This window comes from Rhineura floridana, chromosome 5 (genome assembly GCF_030035675.1).
Source record: "Rhineura floridana isolate rRhiFlo1 chromosome 5, rRhiFlo1.hap2, whole genome shotgun sequence".
NCBI classification, from domain to species: domain Eukaryota; kingdom Metazoa; phylum Chordata; class Lepidosauria; order Squamata; family Rhineuridae; genus Rhineura; species Rhineura floridana.
Window position 1 is genome coordinate 91,183,560 of NC_084484.1, and position 21,662 is coordinate 91,205,221.

Here is a 21,662-nt window from a genome sequence, read left to right on the forward strand (position 1 = left end):
ATCTAGTCCAGCATCCCGTTCTCACAGGGGCCAGCCAGATGCCTGTGGGAAGCCTGCAAGCAGGACCTGAGCATAACAGAACACTCCCCTTCTGCAGTTTCCAGCAACTGCTATTCAGAATACTCTTAACAGTGGAGGTAAAATATAGCCATCAGGGTTAGTAGGCATTGATAGGCTTATCCTTCATGAATTTGTCTTAATCTTTTATAAAGCCATCCTGGTGGCCATCACTGCCTGTCATGGGAGTGAATTCCATAGTTTAGTATTGTGAGAGAAGGAGAAAAACTTTTCTGTATCCATTTCCCCAAACCATGCATAAAATTATGCAACCCTGTCAAGCCCCCCTTACTTGTCTTTTTTCTAAAAGCCCCATTCCTAATAATGGAGTTGCTCCAACTCCTTTATAGTTTTTGTGGCCCCTTTCTAGTCCTACAATATCCTTTTTCGTACTGAGCAGCAAGGATGGTCTCTCTCATATTGCATACACTGAGGTCCAGGGATGATGTCAGTAATGAGATACCTTTCCCTCAACCACCATATTTAGGAGGAGCAGGCTCAGAGCTGGTCACAAATATTGGCCAGCTATCAGCCAAAATTTGTGGACCCCTGCTTTTTTTTTTTTTTTACTTTTACTATTCTGGACCCAGTTACATGGGTTAAATCTTGCTAAAACTGGTCACATGATTGTAGCTTGAATGGTAAACTATTTTTCAATTTTTGTATATGAAAACACAGATACTTGGTGGCACTCTAAAAATTTTCCTTTGTGGCAAGTCATTGGGTGGGCTTTACCGCCACCTAGTGTCTGAAGGCAGGAATGCATTAGAATCTAGGATTATGCTGCCCCTTCCAGTCCTTACTGCACCCATTTCTGCCTTCATCCAAGGTGGGTCTCTTATATTTCTACATCCTTAGTTAATCCTTTCCTGCTCTGTGAGTGTATCTTCCCTTTCTTCATCTTCCTTTTCTGTTCTCATTTTCTGTTACCTTTTTTTTTAAAAAAAACCCCACTCCACCCACTTTGTTTTTTTCATCTTTTTTGTTTCTCCCCTCCATCCCTGCTGCTGCCTTGCCTGCTTCCCCTCCCGATCCTTCTCCGATTATGTCCTGTTTTTTGGGGGGGGGGGTCTTGGGCTCTGGTAAGTGGGTTTTTTCTCCCTCAGTGAGTGAATTGACTAGCAAGTTTCTGGCCATGACTTCCTCGCCAGTTTCTCAGAGCTTCCTTGAGCTAGCAGCTGCAGCTTTGCTGCCAACATTGTGGGGCTTCCGTCATCGGTGTCCCTGCTTTCTGTCTGCTCCCCATTGCTCATGGCTTGGATTCCCTTCCTTCACTGCCAGATTCCCATTGTTTCTCAGTTCCAGCCCACCATTTTCTGCCGTCTTTTTTAGTGGCTACCATTATCTTTGCTTGTTCCTACTTTTTGTCCCTGGATGCATCCCCCTTGAAAATTCCTCCCCCCACTTTTTCTTACTGCTTGTTTACTGTCACTTCTCTCTATTTCTCTCTTTCCCCCCTACTTATCTCAGACAACTGGTAGAGGCAAGTGAATACTGCAGGCTAATCCGCATATTGTGGGAGAGGAAAAGTGAATGTTTGTTGTTGCCTGGCTCTCCTGCTGTAACTTGGCAGCTGCTGCAAATCTGCACTGCACTGCACCCCTTATATATGTGCATCTGACTCTGTTTATTCACTGCACCCACCATCTGCCTGTGTGTGTTGTGTAACAATATTAAGGATGGAGTCTTCAGTGGGTTCCCTGGACAGCACTGACCAGCCCTGCATGGCAGTAGAGCATGTCTCGCTTCAGCAAATTTCACCACAGTCTGCTTCCCCTCCAGCTGCCATAGCTGCTATGCTTACCTCTCCCCAGGTATCTGGAAAAGACAGTCATCACAAGGCACCCAAGCACAAAGTGTGTAAGCATGCCTCCTCCAAATCAAAGGAGGCTGTTTCTCATTATGCGGAGTCTCAGACTGCTGCCAGGCAGGCACGCAGTGACTTTGTGGTGTCACAATCCCATTCTATGTCATGTTGGAGGAAGAGTTGTTATCTGAAGAAGATATCCAGGGGAGAGAAAAGGTGATGGCCCTTTTTCAGTCTTCATTAGCCAGTTTGAACAAGGAGTTTGGAGGTTTCTGAGACCAGCCTTCCTTGGGACCTATCATTTCTATTGAATAAGTTCTAAAAACTTCTCTGCTTTCCATGTAGTCCTTATCTGTCCCTAACAGGGTCGTGACCACATACTCCATTCCTACCTAGCCTGTTTCATCCTCTGCTTCTACATAATCTTGTTAGTGGGTACACAGCCACAGGATTTCCATTTAACTCGTAACATCCTCTTCAAATGGAGAAAGCACTGTTGGGGTCCCTAGCTTTGGAGTTGAGAGGTCCGGCTCCTGTCCTAACTCAGTGCCAGCGTACTACAGATGCAAAGGCTGTGGCAAAAACTGCTCTCAGATCTTGTCCTCAACATCCTTCTGAGGAGGTGGATGCTCCATCACCTTTCCCCTTTGATGTTCCTAGGGGTAGGGTCCTATATCAGGATTGTCTAGAAGAAGTGGATCCTTCGGATCTTTTCATCATTCCTGAGTGCAATGATGAAGAGTAGATTCTGAGTTGGTGGAGGACTCTTCTCACTGACTTTTTCAGACCATTCACTTTATTGTGAAAGATTGTTGGTGTCATAGGCGTAGCAGAAGCTTCACCTGAATCTACTCCCATACCTTCAAAGGTGCTGTGATCTTAAAGGAACCAAAATCCTTGGTTCATTCTGTTCTGGTTCCTGGGCTGCTGAATAAAATGGCTAAGGAAGAGTAGGATCATATGTTACATGCTCATCATGTATCCACCCTGGCCAACAAATATTTCTTGCTAGATTACTTACTAGATCCATGGCTTTGTTGAAGGTCCTTGGAGTGGATGCCCCTATTTCCAGTTTGGTTTCCAAATTTTTTCTCCCTAAGGAAGGGCATGTACAATTTAAGGATGCCATTGAATGGCAATTGGATTTCACTCTGAGGAAGGGTCACAATGTGACTGCTTATTCTAACAGGGCTGCCTGTGCCACCTCTGTATTCAGAAGAGTGTCCATGTTCTGGCTAGATGGTGTGCTGTATGATCAACACCGGGATCCAGATAGATTGAGGAAGTCATTGCCCAAGCTTCGTAGGATAGCAGCCTTCATAGCAGATGCTACCTTTGATGCCACACAGTTTGCTGCCCATTCTATGTGAGCTGGAGTGGTGGCTCGTTGGACCCTTTGGCTCCACCACTGGGATGTAGACAACATAGCCAGGACCAACCTTCCTACTGCTTCTTATACAGGAACTAAATTGTTTGGGGATGACGCTCTCAAGGATGTGTTCGTGGATTCTAGTGATAAGTGTAAGTGGCCATTGTAAAGAGAGATGAGAGAAAGAACTCAGGTTTGCTGTTTACAGTCTTTTCGAGGGAGCTGGCCTATTGGTAGGGGCCGTGACTTCTGTTCTTCCCATAAGCAAAGATTTCAGGGACATCCTCAGAACCAGCCTGCAGGGAGATCAGCCTGAACAGGAGACATGGCCATCAGCATCACCAATACTGGCACCATTCCGGTAGGGGGAGGCTGCTCCATTTCTCACATGCCTGTTGCCTTGTTACAAAGGCTCCTGGGTAATAGGCTCTGTAATTCATGGCTACTCCATAGCATTCCAACATCTTCCAAGGTTTTTTCCATCTTCTCTGTTCAGCACTCTGGGAAAGAGGGCTGTAATGGCGGAGGCCATTCAACATCTACTGAACATCACTGCAATAGAACCAGTGAATCCCAAAGAATATTACTCAGGAGTTTACTCCATCTTCTTCATGATACTCCATCATGGACCTTGAGTTTCTGAACAAGTTTGTAAAATATCAGAAGTTCAAGATGGAGTCCTTGGCATCAATCACAGAGGGGCTACAGAAGGGGCACTGCTTAGCCTCAGTCAGTCTGAAGGAGGCCTACCTGCATGTGCCTGCTCTCCCTAGCCACAGACGGTTTTTGAGATTTGCATACAGCTTGACTCATTGACAGTACCATGCCCTAGGCTCTGTTTACAAAGATAATGGTTATCCCTGGTAGTTGATTTGCATCTTCAGGGTTTCTATATCTGCCGGTACCTAGATTATCTGTTGGTGCAGGTGGATAGTTTTGTCCAAGCCTCTGTCAAGGTTCGAATCGCTCTTGCATTCCTGGGGGACCATGGCTTTTTGATCAACTTGGAAAGAGCCACCTCATATCAGTGCAACAGTTGCAGAATTGGGGGCAATGCTGGACACCAAGAGTCCTTAGTTCCTCTGTCATTGGAGTAGATCTTAGTGATTCAGGAGATGGCTTTTCTCCTGATGTCTTAAGGGGAGGTGGACATCATGTTTCTTGCCAATAAACCATCATTTTTCTTCTGGGAATCTACAAAAAGTGTTACAATCTCTACAAAGACCACCTTTTGAACCCCTCTGTTCTGTTACTTTGAAGATTTGTTCTTTTGTTCTTTTTTTCATTGCCATCACCTTGGCATGACAATTTTTGGAGTTAGGGGTGTTATCCACAGCTTGTCACTTGTGCATCTTTCACAAGGACTCCATTTTTTTATGTGCTGACCTGTCGTTCTGCCCAAAGGTGAATTCTAGTTTCCACTGTAACCAGGACATCATTTTACCATAGTTCTGTCCTAATCTAGTTCATCTGTTAGTAAAAGCTTGGCATTTGTTTGAACTCTGTAGATCCCTCAAGATCTATATTGCTTACACCCCAGGACATTCGTCTGACTGATTCCTCATTTATCTTCTTTCACCCATGGAGTTCAGGGAAGAAAGTTTTGTTGACTACTTTGGTTTGTTGGCTGAAGGCCTGTACCTCTCAGGCCTATAAGTCTCTCAAACTCCCTGTGGCTCAGAACATCATGACATACTTGACTAGGTCAGCTGCAGCCATGGCAGCCTTTGCCATGAATGCTTCTTTTCCAGACATTTGTAGAGCAGCTGACTGAGCTACTTGTAACACCTTTATTAAGCATTATAAGATAAATCAGTATGCTTTGGCTGATGCCTCATTTGGGAGGAGGGTTTTACAATAACTGGTTTTACGGTCTTAGGCAGCCCAGGTAATCCCACCTGACGGCCTGCCACCCAGGGAAAAATGAACCATTGGTCTCACCTGAAAGGTGGTTTTCTTGGGTGTCAGGCTATTGGGGCCACTCCCTAGTTAGTGGTGGGCTGCAAAAATAACAGATCTACCTAGCCTATTCTATACTCACACATAGTAGGAAGACAGGCAGAATAACTTCATCGTTCCACATCTCCCACAGAGATGTATGGCCTGGATAGCAATAGAAAGATGGAACCCCAACATCAGGTAATACCAAAGAACATTGGGGAACAAAGACCCAAAACCTTAGCTCTACTTTTATTGGGAGACAGCCTGGCAACACCCAGGAATTAATTAGTCAATCAGAGGGCTTTCTGATGATGAAATCTTCCAGAGCTTTTGTTCCTAATGGTTGTGCGGTTTCTCCACCCTTCCCAAGCCTGTGCATTTGCAGTACCAATCTCAGTTTGATAAGCAGGCATTCTCATTAACCACCTGATTAATTGGATTTAGCTGTCAGTCTCACGGCCTGCTAGAGGCTCTAATGCAGGCAGGATGTTTCCCCCACAGTTCCCTGCCACAGAACCATCTTTATTAGCAAGCCTTAGCAAACAGACGTTCTTGACGCATTCTTGCCATCACCCAATCTCAAGCACATGGTGGTCCTCCAGCTTCAGATGTACTTGGAAGAAACAGATTGCTGTATCTAGACCTGTTTCAGTCTGTTTCAGTCCCAGTTTTAGCAGTGATTGATGACCTATGTTGGGATTTGGGCAGCGAGAGTATGACCCTATTCATTCTCCTTGATTTCTCACTGACTTTTTATGCCATTGACTTTGAGACCCTCCTGGAGAGGCTGGGAATTGGAAGCATAGTGATATGGTGGTTCCACTCAGTTTCTAGACAGTGGAAGTGAGGGGGAGCTGCTGTTCAGCTCCCTAGCAGTTATGGTGTGGGAACCCTCAGGGTTCCATCTTGTCCATGGTTTCAAACATCTGTATGAAAGTGTTGGGATGGCCATCAGGGAGGGTTGGGGTGCAATATCACCTAGCAGAGAACACTCAGCTCAATTTCTTTCTGTCGTCTGAATCAGTTGAGGCCGTGCAAATCCTGGATCATTGCTTAAATGCATTAATGAGCTGGCCAGAAGCTGAATCCCAACAAGGCAGAAGGTACTGTGGGTTGGTAATTATTGTGGGTTGAATTGGGTAGGAAAAGACCAGGTGCATAATATGGAGGTATTCCACATTCTAGCTTTGTCACCGGAGGCCCAAGTGGCATCAGTAGAATGGACTGCTAATTTCCAGTTTCAACCAATTCTCCTACTATGACTATTGGATACCGTGCACTGGTAATTCAGGATAGGCACAACATCATTTCCTGTCTGAGGTTGGTCCCTGCTATCAACTCCATCTGCCTGTCTGCCTGCTGCTGCTGCTGCTGCTGCTGCTTTCTCCAATCCAGGGTAATTGTCACACCATGGGCAGCTGGGGGGTGGCACAATCATAGAATCGTAGAGTTGGAAGGGGCCTATAAGGCTGTCAAGTCCAACCCCCTGCTCAATGCAGGAATCTAGATTAAAGCATACTCAACAGGTGGCTGTCCAGCTGCCTCTTGTATGCTTCAGTGTTGGAGGGCCCTCCACTTCCTAAGATAATTGGTTCCATTGTCGTACCGATTCAGTCGAAATCTTGCTTTCTGCAAATTGAGCCCATTATTCCATGTCCTGCACTCTGGGACGATCGAGAAAAGATCCTGGCCCTCTTCTGTGTGGCAGCCTTTCAAGTACTTGAAGAGTTACCAGTTACCAGTTGTTTTCCGGGCCCAATTCAAGGTGTTGGTGTTAACCTTTAAAACCCTATACGGTTTCGGCCTAGTTTATCTGAAGGAACGCCTCCAGTATCACCAATTATGCCGCCACACAAGATCAGCCTCACAAGGCCTTCTCTCGGTCCCACCAGTCAAAACAGCTAGGCTGGTGCGGACCAGAGAGAGGGCATTTTCGATTGTGGCCCCCACCCTTTGGAATTCACTTCCTTTTGACCTTCGACATGCCTCCTCCCTGAGGCCTTAAAGACCTGGCTATTCAGGCAGGCCTATAGGATTTCTGGGGTGGATTAGTTTTTATGATGTATTAATTGAAGGATGGTTTTAGATTAATTGATAATTGTGGCTTTTTGATTGTATATTGTATTTATATTGTTGTATGTCGCCTAGAGTGTCCGTTAGCTCGGACAGATAAGCGACTAACAAATAATTTTTTTTATTATTATTATATCTCCTCTCAGTCTTCTCTTCTCAAGGCTAAACATGCCCAGTTCTTTCAGTCTCTCCTCATAGGACTTTGTTTCCAGCCCCTGATCATCCTTGTTGCCCTCCTCTGAACCTGTTCCAGTTTGTCTACATCCTTCTTAAGGTGCGGTGTCCAGAACTGGATGCAGTACTCGAGTTGAGGTCTAACCAGTGCTAAATAGAGGGAAGCAGCGCTTCACGCAATTTGGAAACTATATTTCTGTTAATGCAGCCTAAAGTAGCATTTGCCTTTTTTTGCAGCCACATTGCACTGTTGGCTCATATTCAGCTTGTGATCAATGACAATTCCAAGATCTTTCTTGCATCTAGTATTGCAGAGCCAATTATCCCCCATCGTATAACTGTGCATTTGGCTTCTTTTTCCTAGGTATAGAACTTTGCACTCATCCCTGTTAAATTTCATTTTGTTGCTTTCAGCCCAATGCTCCAGCCCATCAAGATCACTTTGCATTTTGTTTCTGTCTTTCAGGGTATTAGCTATTCCTCCCAGTTTTGTATCATCTGCAAATTTGATATGCATTCCCTGCACCTCCTCATCCAAGACATTAATAAAAGTGTTGAAGAGCACTGGGCAGAGGTCTGAGCCCTGCGGTACCCCGCACGTTGCCTCTACCCCCCCCTCGAAACATTGGCAATTTGTTTTGCAAAAGTTTCATCTTCATCTTCTCCTTGATTGGGTAGTTGGTAGAAGACTCCAACCACCATGTCCCTTTTATTCCTTGCCCCATTAATTTTAATCCAAATACTCTCAATGGAGCTACCAAGCTGATCCTCCTGTATTTCTGTGCAGGGATATATATTTTTAACATATAGCACAACTCTGCCTTCCTTTCTATTCCTTCTGTATTTTTTTTTGAACAAGGTATATCCTTCAGTTGCTGTATTCCAGTCATGGGAGTCATCCCACCAAGTTTCAGTTATACCTATCAAGTCATAGTTACTCTCCTGTATTAAGAGTTCAAGTTTGTCTTGTTTCCCATACTCTGGGCGTTAGTGCATAGACATTGACTTATGGCCTGACTTCCTTCGTACATTTTTATGAAGACTATTACTTGGCCGCATTAGAGCCATTTCCTCAGTTCCTCTTACTGTGCACAAGCCTTTGTTAGTCATTCCTGCCAAGTTTACATCTCCCTGCATATTGTGATCTACCACTTGTGCCATGTGTCTTGCCACACTTCAACACTGACAGTTATTTCAGTTGGTCCAGAGCTTACTGATTCCCACTCTTGGAGGAGGGATCTCTGGAGTATTCAAGGACCTGTTGTGACCAACTGTCTGCACATTCTGAGGATAAAATCGCACAGCTTCAGGGATAAAGTACCAAATACCAGAGTCATTGATATGGTGTAGGATGTCAGCTTATGCAGTCATATGATGTGGACAAGATGCTGGAAGATATATGCCCAACCATGTGTCCTCTTGACCCGTCCCTTGCAGCTTATTAAATGTAGCAGGGTGGTTGATTGGTTGGATTCAGAGTGCAGTTAACGCTAATTGCATGATGGAGCATTCTCTGCTGCCTTGAAAGAAGTGGCTGTGCCACCACTCCTTAAAACACTGGCCCTGGACCCCTTGGACTGGAGTAACTATTGACCAGTTGTATGTTTTTATTTTGTACGTCGCCCAGAGTGGCTGGATAGCCAGCTAGATGGGCGACTAATAAATTTAATAAATAAATAAATAAAATTTTAAAAATATCCCCTTCATGGGGTAGGTGGTGAAGAGAGTTGAGATGTGGCAGCTCTAAGCATTCTTGGATGATACGGATCATTTAGATCCATTTGAGTCTGGGTTTAGACCTGGCCATGGGACTGTTGCTCTGATCCATGACCTTTACAGAGAGCAGGACACAGGGAAACACCACCTTGCTCCTGCTTCTCTATCTCCCTGCAACTTCTAATACCATTGACCATGGTATCCTTATGGACTGGCTTGATGGAATGGGAATTGTGGCACTGTGTTCCAGTGGTCCCAGTCTTAACCAACATGACTGAGTCCAATTGGGATCATGCTTTTTGCCCCTCTGGCAGTTACACTGTGGTATGCCGCAGGGCACTATTTCATCCCCAGTGCTATTTAATATCTGTATGAAGCTGCTGGGAGCTGATAACACTCGACTGTTTCTCCATAATATCTGAATCAGGAGAGGCTGTGCAGTCCTGGAGTGGTGCCTGGATGCAGAGGTGGGATGATGAGGGAATAAGCTGAGCTTGAATCCTGGCAAGGTGGAGGCACTGTGGGTGAGTGATTCCTGTGTCTGAGAAATTGGTTGATTGCCTGCACTGGATGGGGATGCACTTCCCTGAGGGAGCAGGTATACAGTCTAGGGATGCTTTTGGATCCATTTTTTTCACTGGAGGCCCAGGTAACCTCAATGGCTTGAAGCAACTTTTCCCAGCTACGCTTGATATGGCAGCTTCAACCATCCCTGGACCAGGAGAGCTTGACCACAGTGCCGCATAATACTTGATCTGTACTTGTAAGGAATAGCTCTTTTAGTGTGTGGCAGCACCTACACTTTGGGACTCCCTTCAGGCATTTTTGCTGTACTTTTTTCAGCACCTGCTTAAAACATTAGATGCTGGCATGTTTTAATCTTGTTTTAGCTCACTGTAAATTTTAATGAAACATTTTAAATTGTTTTAACTTTTTTATTGATTTTAATTTTTGTTAACTGGTTAGAGTATTACAATCAAGTGGTGTGTGTGCGGACACACACACAGAGAGGGGGAGAGAGAGGGAGGGGGGTAAGCTCCAGATTAGATTTCTGTAATTCACTCTATGTAGGAGTGCCCTTGAATATTATTCTGAAGATGCAGCTGTTGGAAAATGTGGCAGCCAGAGTGTTGACTGGTACAGCTGCTTGGAACCTTATAACACTGGTTCTGAGGAGTTTGCATTGGCTACCTATATGCTACCAAGCAGAGTTAAGGGTTTAAATGTTTACTTAATAAGTCCTGAATAACTTAAGACCAGGTTATTTGAAGGAGCGCCTCACTAGGTACGCCGTGCCTGGGCTTTGTGATCTGCTGGATAACCCTTCCTGTCATTTTGTCCCTGAGCAAAGCCCAAGGTGCTTTAGCTCGGGAGAGGGCCTTCTCAGTGGTGGCCCTCTGAGTGTGAAATGTTCTTCTTTCCCCTAAGGTGTGGTTGGTGCCAACTTTGTTCAGGTTTTGGAATATACAGGCCTTTGGGGATGGGAGATGAGATATATAGGCACCTTGTATTGTTAAAGGAAGAACATTGATTCAACTTTCAGATGGTTTAATTGATTTTGCTGTATGTTTTTGTTATTATTTAAATATGACACACATCTGGAACAACCTTGAGGGATACTGTCTTGGATACCCCCCATGGAATCAGACTCCAGACAACCATTGTGATGATTGCTAAAGGCTTTAATCCAGAACTTTGTCCACAACTGCTATATAGATCACTCTACAAGTTTCACAGGTCTCTAGATCTCTGTACAAGGCACTGCTAGACATAGCTATTCAAGCAAAGATGTTGTCGCAGCAAAGTACACACACCAGAAGTCCCCCTTATGAAGAGTTGGGGTGGACAAACTACTTGCATGAAACCTATCTTTCAGACTGGAACTGGGCAAGCAAGTGGGCACTTCTACTTGTAGGCTGATTAGCGAGTTCGGTTTGCTCACACCTGCACAAATGGAGAAACCTTGGTCATTTCACTCCCCAGTTCCGCCTCTGGCCATATCTCCCACTTTGCAGACACATCTGCTACTGGAGATGGAGCAGAGTGAGATTTAGGAAGCTTGTAATCCACAGGGGTGGGGTAGGGGAACAAGCTATTGCATATTCGGCTTCCTCAGTAGCCCTCTGCATCTCTGGGAAGTTGCAGTCGGCCAGCAGATCACTGAGGTCCTCGTCGGCAACCCTGTTCAGGCCACTGGGCCCCTTCCCAGGATCCCAGAAGTCATCCTCATCCAAACAGCCCTGCCGAGAGTTCTCCATGGGGTTTATGACAGATACCAAATGGCTTTCCAGAAGGCAGACCACCTTTTCTGCCAGGCAGGATTGATGGCAGGGAGTAAGGAGAGGAGAGTTCAAACAAGGACTCGCCAGCTTCATTAACACGTAGCAACCAGGTTGACTGAGTTTGGAATCTCTCGCAGTCTTCAGCCTTATTAATACTGTAACCAAGTCGTACTGGGAACATTTGCTTGTCTCTTGTACAGAACAACTTTAGCACTGCAAATATTAAGAGATGCAATCCAGCTTTGGAAAAATAGGAAAGAAACCTGTGAACTCTTTTTCTCAGTGTTGATTCTCCACAGCCAGTAACAGGAGCAGTGTCAATACAAGGTGCTTTTGTTTTATTTTGGGCAGTATCTTTGGTGTTTTTAGTAAAGGAGCTGCTGCAGTATCCCTACTTAATATTTCATCATATGATCAAGTATTGGCTAGATGGTAGGTAAAAAATAAATTGATAGTTCTCAAAAGTAACATTTTTGTAATCCTAAGGGAATTAATCTTAACCTTTACTATGTGATAAAAAGCTAAGAATGTGTGGTAGAACTTTTCAAATAGAATTTATATACATATTTTTGTTGTGGTTGCACTTTAGAGATTATGTTCTCATAAACCACAATGCTTAAATAAAGCGGTATATGCTCTATATTTTTGCTTTTAGGTTGTAATTCAAGGAAATGATGATATTGCCAGTCGAGCAATAGATCTACTTAAAGAAATCTATACCAATCTTGGTCCAAGGTTGCAAGTTAATCAGGTAAAATGACTTTTAAAAAGTGTTGTTGTTTTAGGTAGCAGTTGATTCAAGTCTCCTTCGTCAGTATGTTTTACATGATTACTATTTTACAAAAAAAAAATCTTTGAGAACTTACTGTCTTCGTTCAAATAAGATTTCATACTGATACTAGTAGTTGTTAAATCAGTAGCTGCTGTGCACTCTCATAGGTCCCAGGCTATGGTCCGCAGGCACATGAGGCCACCACCTTGTGGAAGCTAAGCAGGTCTGGGTCTGGTTAGTGTCTGGATGGGACACCTCCTGGGAACCACATGTATGCCACCTTGGGTTCCATGGTGAAAGAAAGGTGGGGTATAAATAATTTGAACAATTCTGCTGAAAAACTGAAGATTTCTAGAAATGCCAGTATTGCTGGCATCAACCTTCTGAAACATATTTTGCTGGTACAGTAGATCTTGTTTATAACATGCAAAGAAACCTGCATCCTAATCCTATTTCTAGGAGAACTTGAGTCAATATCAGAGTGAAAGCAGGGAAGCAGTGGGTGCTAATGACAATTTTTTCCATCTCAGTCCCTCTCTTCTGGAAATTGTATGGGGTGGCAGTGTGGCCCAAGTAAGTAGATCAGGAAGTTGGCAGCAATCCATGCTTTTTTTTTCTTGGCTGTTTCCTTCATACTTCAGGAATGAGGTGCCTGTGGCCTTATAGATATTGTTGGACTCCAACTTTCATCAGCCATAGCCAGCATGACTATGCTCAGAGATGATGGGATCTGTAGTCTAGTAACACTGGGAGGGCCACAGGTTTCCCACCCCTAACTGATTTGTTACATAACTTTGTTTGGGACAGTTTTTTTTACTTTTACAAAATCTGGCTGGTTTGCCAATTGATTTTTAAAATTTTGGAATTCTTTTAGAATCTTTAAAATAATTGCACAAGATTTGAGGTACTTCATGTGTGGATGGCGCTCACGTGTAAAAAAAAGTGATTGAGGTTGATCTGCTGGCCCCACCCCAACATTGCACATCTGGGCTGGCCTCATCCCCAGCACCTGTGTGTGTTGAGTGCAGGAGCTCACATAGGCTCCATGTGATTGGGACTCTGGTTCAGTTTGGGATTGTTGTGCTGCTCATGAGTAGGGTTTTATTTTTACTTCAGATATCTGTGCTCAATGCATGAATGTCATGGGGATGGAGATAGCACTGGCCCATGATGTCAGTACAGGACTAGTGGTATGACACCTCTTCCTCTTCTGCCTCTGAGTGTCCTTCATGCAAATAACAAATGAATACTTCGTTGGTGTCTCCTGTGACCCTTTTATTTTGTTGAGATATAGCTCTCTTGGCATTTCTGTAGGTAGTAATCCATGAAGACTTCATTCAATCCTGCTTTGATCGTTTAAAAGCTTCCTATGATACTTTGTGTGTTTTGGATGGAGATAAAGACAGTATTAATTGTGCAAGACAAGAAGCAATACGAATGGTGCGAGTGTTGACTGTTTTAAGAGAATATATCAATGAATGTGACAGTGATTACCATGAAGAGCGAACAATTCTACCAATGTCAAGGTTTGTGGAAATTCCAGAACCATTGTGACTTAAGATGCAATCCTTAGCAAATTTCTCAGTAAATATGCTTAGGATTCTGGTGCACATACCTTATTGTATAAAATCTTTCAAATAACACAGCCCGTGTACACTATAGTAGTAGAACCATAAATCTTACACTTCTGATATCTTTGCCACATAGGGTAATCCATTCCTTTCTTGTATACAGACTGTATGCTATAGATGACCTTTTCAAATTTGCTTCCCTTTTGTCTAACAAACAAGTAGAAGAACTATTCAAAATTAAGCAAATTTTCTGATCCCCAGCTATATTGAAGGGCTGTTGTAATCCTAAAATTAAAATAATATGTAAGATTAAAACAATACAATAAATAAGATTAAAATTAAAGCTTTTTTTACCTTAAAAAGCAAAGGTAATCATGTCAGCCCATAAGGAAAAAAAATCCAAAATCCATATTGGGTCAGTTAATAGGAATTATTCTAATGTGTGGCATTGGTTGGCTTAAGATATTGCCCCAATATGAATTTATTACCTTAATTTGTCCTGGCACTAGTAAACTTTTAAACATCCTGGACTGTCTTAATTAGTATGGTTTTTTTCTTCTCTGTTCTCAGAGCTTTTCGTGGTAAGCACATTTCGCTTGTAGTTCGTTTTCCAAACCAAGGTCGGCAAGTGGAAGACTTGGATGTTTGGTCTCATACAAACGACACAATTGGTTCAGTCAGACGTTGCATTCTAAACCGTATTAAAGCCAACAGTGCACATACGAAAGTGGAATTATTTATTGGAGGCGAGTTAGTAGATCCTGCAGATGATAGAAAATTAATTGGACAATTAAATCTCAAAGATAAAACAGTAAGTACTATAAAACATCATAGTGATCAACTCTTATTTTTGAAAGTTCTCTGTTTAAAGAAAAATGATTATATAAATATAATTTGAAATAATGGCATTTTTCATGACTAGCTATAGTACTTATGGTTTAATACATTCAAACACAGTTGAAGCTCGCAAGATTACAGTTTTAACAATTTTGCTCATTTTTTCCAATTTATATCTTCCTGTATTTTTTTCAGCTAATTACAGCCAAGCTTACACAGATAAGTTCTAATATGCCTTCAAGCCCTGATAGTTCATCTGATTCCTCTACTGGTTCTCCAGGAAACCATGGCAATCACTATAGTGATGGTCCAAACCCAGAAGTTGAAAGTTGCTTGCCTGGAGTTGTAAGTACACACATTTTCAAAACTATAGTAGAGCCATAAATTGAAATTTATTATCTGATATTAGGAGCAGATATCTCATGACATGTTTTTACTCTTATTTTAGATCATGTCACTGCATCCTAGATATATCTCATTTCTTTGGCAAGTTGCAGACCTAGGCAGTAGCCTAAATATGCCGCCACTTAGAGATGGTGCACGTATCCTTATGAAATTAATGCCACCAGGTAATTCTTATTTTCAGTGTATTTTCTATGCATAGAAATTAAATGTATAACTGCTATCAGAGGGATGTGCACACATGCAGCATAATTTTTCTGGGTTATAGGCAACAAAGTTGCCCCTTTAGTGCAAGGACTTCTGCCTGCACAACAGGACTTCCTATCCCCATGCTTCCCCCACAAATCTGTTCTGAGGGTTCCCCCAGTCCTCCAGAGCAGATTTGGGGGAACACGGGGAGAGGTAATCCTGTTGTGCAGGCAAGACCTTGCATTGATGAGATGGCTTGGTTGAATACAACCCTCTGAGTTGCTCCTTTAGAAGCTGTGTCTATAAAACAATCAAACTACTTATTCAGCTCTCATCAAGTTCAAAATTAGTGTGGAGATTCAACATAGGTTTTTAAAAGCAATAATTGGGACAATAGCGCATGAACACTGCCATTTCCACTTTAGGAAGCTTAAAGCCAAATTCTCAAACTTCTGCTTTTATTCAAGCCATTTAGGGGTTCTTTGAAGACACTTTTTGAAAGAGAAGATACCTTTCAGAAATATCTGGTGCATACGATTTCTCCAGGCTGCAGCATCTATCTTGGGATTGAAGCATAATTTGATCTTTAAAGAAAAAAGACAAAAATTGTACACATTCGTTGGTGTTATCCATTCCTTTTTACTGAATGCAGTTGAAAATGATTTGTATTTGGTAGAATTTAAATGTATTTCCATTTCTAGAAATGCTTCAGAAAGCTGTACTGTATTTTTTATTAGAAAAAACATTATGAAATTGTGTTTTTGTTCCAGATAACACTACTGTAGAAAAACTAAGAGCTATTTGTTTAGACCATGCAAAACTTGGCGACAGCAGCCTTAGTCCATCCCTTGATTCTCTTTTCTTCGGCCCTTCGGCATCACAAGTGCTATATCTTACAGAGGTTTGTAATATCTCATAGATAATATTTTGAGATTTGAGAACTTCATTCTAGTAATAGCTTTAAAACCAAATTCAGGGATCTCATCAAGTTACTAAGTATTGGGAGCACTTTCCATAGCCCTGGGTTCTGGGAGAGATTTTTCTGATTAAATGCTTCAGCACAGAATATAAAGAAAAGAATTACGTAAAAACCATCCTTGCATCCTGCAGTCCCAGTGTACTTTGTATTTACTGAATTACTTTTTTTATCCTCTTTCCCCTACCTTTTTCTTCCAGGTAGTTTATGCCTTGTTAATGCCTGCCAATTTACCTCTGGGAGAAGATGCCACTGACTTCCAGTACAATTTCTTAAAAAGTGGTGGCTTACCTCTTGTGCTGAGTATGCTGACCAGAAATAACTTCCTGCCAAATGCAGATATGGAAACAAGAAGGGGTGCCTACCTAAATGCTCTAAAAATAGCAAAACTGTTGCTAACTGCAATTGGCTATGGCCATGTGAGAGCTGTGGCAGAAGCTTGTCAGCCAGTTGTAGAGGGCACAAGTCCAATGTCACCGGTAATGTTAACTTAGTTCTAAGAACCAATTTGTGTATGTTTTATTATGAACTGATGATTAGTCAATATTTATAATATGCTAGCTAGTATGGTTTTGTGTGCAATTAAGCAATGCTTTGTTTATTCACATTCTCCCGTGCATGTAAGATGATCTCAGGTGGGTTTTGTGGTCAAAGGCAGAATAGCACTGTTCGATTTTTCTTGCTTCTTCTAGCTTCCCCTTAGCCTCAGGAAACTAGTTTTTCTATTTTGCCTTCACTGTATGTGGTTGTATTCTTTGTGCTCTCCACTTGCTTCCGTGATTCTGCACTTTTCAGGCTGGTATTCTGTGCATTTTTGTTGTATTTGTGTGTCTATCTTTTTCTGTTCTCACTAACCAAAAATAACAACAAACCTTGTTACCTCTTATTTTATCACACCCGCCATTTTCCCTTTCTATGGTCTGTCCTCTCCTCCACAACGGCCGGAGAGCCGACAAAGCAGCACAGCTGACAGAGTGGCAGAGCAAGTCCTTAGCTGGCTGTCTGCCACTCTGCTAGCTAGCATGCTGCCCGACTATGGGGAATCTAAGGAAAAGTCGGCCGCGCCAGTAAGGAAGGCCTGGATGCTGCCGCCATTACTGCAACTGCAGCAGTATGCTGATGATACCCATCTCTATTTCTCTGTAACATCTGAATCAGGAATAACAACAAACCTTGTTACCTCTTATTTTATCACACCCGCCATTTTCCATAGGAGGTGGGCCATCACTACGGGTAATAGTTCCACCTATCGTGCGAAGGCAAGAATGTTTTTGAAGTCAAGACTAGGGGCATCAGGCCCCTCCCACTCCCCAGTTCATTCTTGCCTTCGTACGAACAAGTTCTCAGATAGTGTAGCTTAGCTAAGTTTCTTGTGTCTACTTGTGTGTCTGTCTGACAGTGTGTGGAGGTTGTTATCTGTAATTCCACTTCTCCCTCCCCTCTGTCTTGTCTTTAATTCGTTGTGTCTACTGGAGAATTGTTGGGGGGGATCTTCCCTTACCCGGTCCGTTTCCCCAGTTTTTTGAGCCTTTCAGCTCAGCAGAGACCGCGGCTGCGGTTCTCTAGTCTTTCAGGCGGGAGCTTGCAGCTGCAGCTCCCGATTTGGCCCGCTGTTTCCCTCGCTTAGGAGCCGGCTCTCGCGGCCTCCTTTTTTCCCCCTCCAGGAGCTTGCGGCTGCGGCGGCTTCGTCGCTCGGCGCCGTTTTTTGCCTCCGTCTCCCGACCCTTCAATTTTCCCAGTTTTTTGAGCCTTTCAGCTCAGCAGAGACCGCGGCTGCGGTTCTCTACGTTTGTCTCTCCTGTAGCGTTTTTTCCTGTCTCAAGCCGCACTCTGTGGAGCTCTTGGAGAGACCGCGGCTGCGGTTCTCTCCCAGGCGGGAGCTTGCGGCTGCGGCTCCCTGCCTCTTTTCCAGCCTCCTAATTTCAGCCTGCCGGGGTCCTACCTCTCCAGAGCCTGTTGATTCGGCTCTCTCAGGCTTCTCTCGGCAGTCTCTTCCTTCGGGTTTTTTAGAGCCGCGAGTGCGGCTATCGGCCCCGCGGCTCCTCCTGTGAGACTGTGCTGGGCAGCCCTTCCCCCAGTTCGTTTCCAGATGGCCGCCATTGCTTCTTCTCCCTCCGCCATTTTTGGATCATTTTTTCCCGCTCTTTTTTCCGGGAGCCATTTTTGTTTGGATTCAAATTTCCCGCCTTTTTTGTTAACCACTTTATTTACCAACGGATACCTTCCCTGCAAGCTATCTGTATGTGTGTTGTATGTGGGCTGTAGACAGACTTACAAAGGGCTTACTTACACACAAATTTACTGTGATTGTACCTCAAGTCTGGAGCTTTAATTCAGTGGCTGACTCACACAAATCTAATGCGACTGTATCAGCAAGGCTGGAGCTTTAATTTCTGTGGCTGACTCACACAACTTTACTGTGACTGTATTATCAGGGCTGGAGCTTTAATTTCAGTGGCTGCCTTATATTAAATCCGAATTATATTCTGTACATCCTGCCCCCTCTGTGGCCGTGTACCAAGCCTAAAATACAGCTTATATTATACAGCCTATATTATACAGCCTATATTATTCTAACGCTGATACCATAGTGCATCCTGCCCCCTCTGTGGCCGTGCACTTAGCTATCTGCCAGTGTATCCTACCCCCTCTGTGGTCGTACACTGTGCCAGTTCGGGTCTTTACATCCTGCCCCCTCTGTGGCCGTGTACTGCACCCAAGTTAATATAAGATGGCAGAACAGCCAGGCATGTCGCAATCAGCCAATATGATGCCAGATCAGCCAGGCATGTCACAAACAGCCCAGCCGCAACACTCTAAGGCGACTAAGCCTAAGCATGCTAAAGCAATGGCTAAGACAAAACATCTTTCAAGCCATAGCAAACCAAAGCGGCCACGCTATGCCTCTGTGCCATCCCCCACCACTACCACAGCAACTCAGGCACACATAAGCGATATACTTCATTCCCCTGCTGCTTCCTCTGACGAGGAAGATTTTGCTGGCTTCCCCACTCAGCCTTCGCCTAACCAGCCTCCCTGCGTTTTACCGTCCCAAACATCTGCTCCAATAGCCACTCAGGCACAAACATCTGCCACAACTGGGCTGCTGCCGTCCCCTGATTTCCTCTCCCAACTTCAAGCCATGCTGGCTTTTTTCACCCAAATGCAGTCACCACCACAAGTTCCTGCCATACCCCAACTCAACATGGACCAACGTGCGTGTCATGAAGCTCATCCTTCCTGTTCACCTAACCCCTTTGATGGGACTTCGACCCAACACTCTACATCGACATGCGTCAACTCTGTCGTCCATTCTCTCAGTGTCCTCTCCTGGAGCTCATATTTCCTCACATCCATTCATCAAACGTTTTTTGAGGGGAGTCGCCCTACGCTGTCCGGCTGTTGTCCATCGGTTCCCCTCATGGAGTTTGCCGAAAGTTCTGCAGGCTTTGCAACGTCCTCCGTTTGAACCCATCAGGACTGTGCCCCTACGTATGCTGTCCTTCAAGGTCTTGTTCCTGATCGCAATCACATCTGCCAGACGCGTTTCGGAGTTGGGCGCATTGTCTTCTGCTCGACACCTCTGCGTCTTCCATAAGGACTCTGTTGTGCTGAAGACTGATCCTTCCTTCCGTCCCAAGGTCGATTCAGTTTTTCATTGCAACCAGGACATTGTTTTGCCTTCCTTTTGCCCGAATCCTACCCATCCTCTCGAGAAGGCTTGGCATTCGTTGGATGTCCGGAGGGCTCTCAAGACCTACCTGTCTAGGACCCAAGAGATTCGACGAACGGAGTCTCTGTTTGTATCCTTTCATCCAAGATCTATGGGGCATAAAGTATCCAATCCTACTTTATCCCGTTGGTTAAGGGCATGTATTACTTTAGCATATGAGTCTTTGAAGCTGTCAGTTCCAGCTAGTATAACGGCTCATTCTACCAGGTCAGCTGCCACTTCGGCTGCTTTTGCCACTAATGCTCCTGTTGCCGATATTTGTAGGGCTGCAGTCTGGTCTACCCCACACTCGTTTATAAGGCATTATAAAATCGATCGTTATGCCTCTGCTGACGCATCTTTCGGCAGACGAGTGTTGCAACAGGTTCTTAATGAGGATTAACACGTGGGTGGTCCCTCCCTGTATGGGCTGCTTTGGTACATCCCGTAGTGATGGCCCACCTCCTATGGAAAATGTACCATTGGTCTCACCTGAAAGGTGATTTTCATAGGAGTGGGCCATCACGACCCTCCCAGTTGGAGGATGACTAGATATTTCTAATGGGTTACATATTATTGTTACACTATTATATTTAAATGTAAGAGTGAAGTCAAGATTTTTAGTTCTGTTATATTGTTATGTTAGAATCATGTTATTATGCATGCGACTATTGTGTTATTTTCGTGGCGGGTCTGTTGGCCTTGTTCTTGTATTTTTAGATATCTCTTTTTAGACTCGCTACGAATGAACTGGAGAGTGGGAGGGGCCTGACGCCCCTAGTCTTGACTTCAAAAACATTCTTGCCTTCGCACGATAGGTGGAACTATTACCCGTAGTGATGGCCCACTCCTATGAAAATCACCTTTCAGGTGAGACCAATGGTACATTTTCCCTTTCTATGGTCTGTCCTCTCCTCCACAACGGCCGGAGAGCCGACAAAGCAGCACAGCTGACAGAGTGGCAGAGCAAGTCCTTAGCTGGCTGTCTGCCACTCTGCTAGCTAGTCAGACGCGCATGCTGCCCGACTATGGGGAATCTAAGGAAAAGTCGGCCGCGCCAGTAAGGAAGGCCTGGATGCTGCCGCCATTACTGCAACTGCAGCAGTATGCTGATGATACCCATCTCTATTTCTCTGTAACATCTGAATCAGGAGGGGCCGTACATGCCCTGAACTGCTGCCTGGACTCGGTGGTGGGCCGGATGAGGGCCAATAAACTGAGCAGGTCCATAGTCTGGAGGAGCTCCTGGATCCATCTTTGTCGCTAGAGGCCCATGTGACCTCAGTGGTTAGGAGTGTCTTTTACCAGCTTCGGCTGGTAAGACAGCTGTGGCCGTTTCTGGACCGGGATAGCCTGACCACTGTTGTCCATGCACTGGTAACCTCTAGGCTCGATTACTTTAATGTGCTCTGTGTTGGGCTGCCCTTGTGGTTGGTCCGGAAGCTGCAGCTGGTGCAAAATGTGGCAGCGAGACTGCTCACTGGGGCAGGGTATCGCCAACAAGTCACCCCCCATGCTGCAAGAATTGCACTGGCTGCCCATTTGCTACCGGGCCAAGTTCAAGGTTCTAGTTCTGGTGTACAAAGCCCTATACAGGTTGGGACCAGGATACCTGAAAGACCGTCTTATCCCTTATATACCCAGTCGATCACTGTGCTCTGCAGGTGAGGGCCTCCTGCAGATACCATCTTATCAGGAGGTTCATTCTGTACAATATAGGAAATGGACCTTTAATGTGGCAGCACCTACCCTGTGGAATTCCCTCCCCTTAAATATTAGGTAGG

The 21,662-nt window shown here is 44.3% G+C and overlaps 1 protein-coding gene across 3 annotated transcripts in view; it reads left to right on the top strand.

Moving 5' to 3' along the window:
• USP9X (ubiquitin specific peptidase 9 X-linked) overlaps window positions 1-21,662 on the top strand; it is a 164,342-nt gene that overhangs the window by 76,024 nt on the left and 66,656 nt on the right. For all 3 annotated transcript variants that reach the window (XM_061627466.1, XM_061627464.1, XM_061627467.1), the window contains 7 exons: window positions 12,075-12,170; window positions 13,506-13,717; window positions 14,333-14,573; window positions 14,795-14,944; window positions 15,048-15,168; window positions 15,961-16,091; window positions 16,367-16,645. In XM_061627466.1, the coding sequence (XP_061483450.1) occupies window positions 12,075-12,170; window positions 13,506-13,717; window positions 14,333-14,573; window positions 14,795-14,944; window positions 15,048-15,168; window positions 15,961-16,091; window positions 16,367-16,645 (1,230 nt within the window). The remainder of the gene's footprint in view (window positions 1-12,074; window positions 12,171-13,505; window positions 13,718-14,332; window positions 14,574-14,794; window positions 14,945-15,047; window positions 15,169-15,960; window positions 16,092-16,366; window positions 16,646-21,662) is intronic.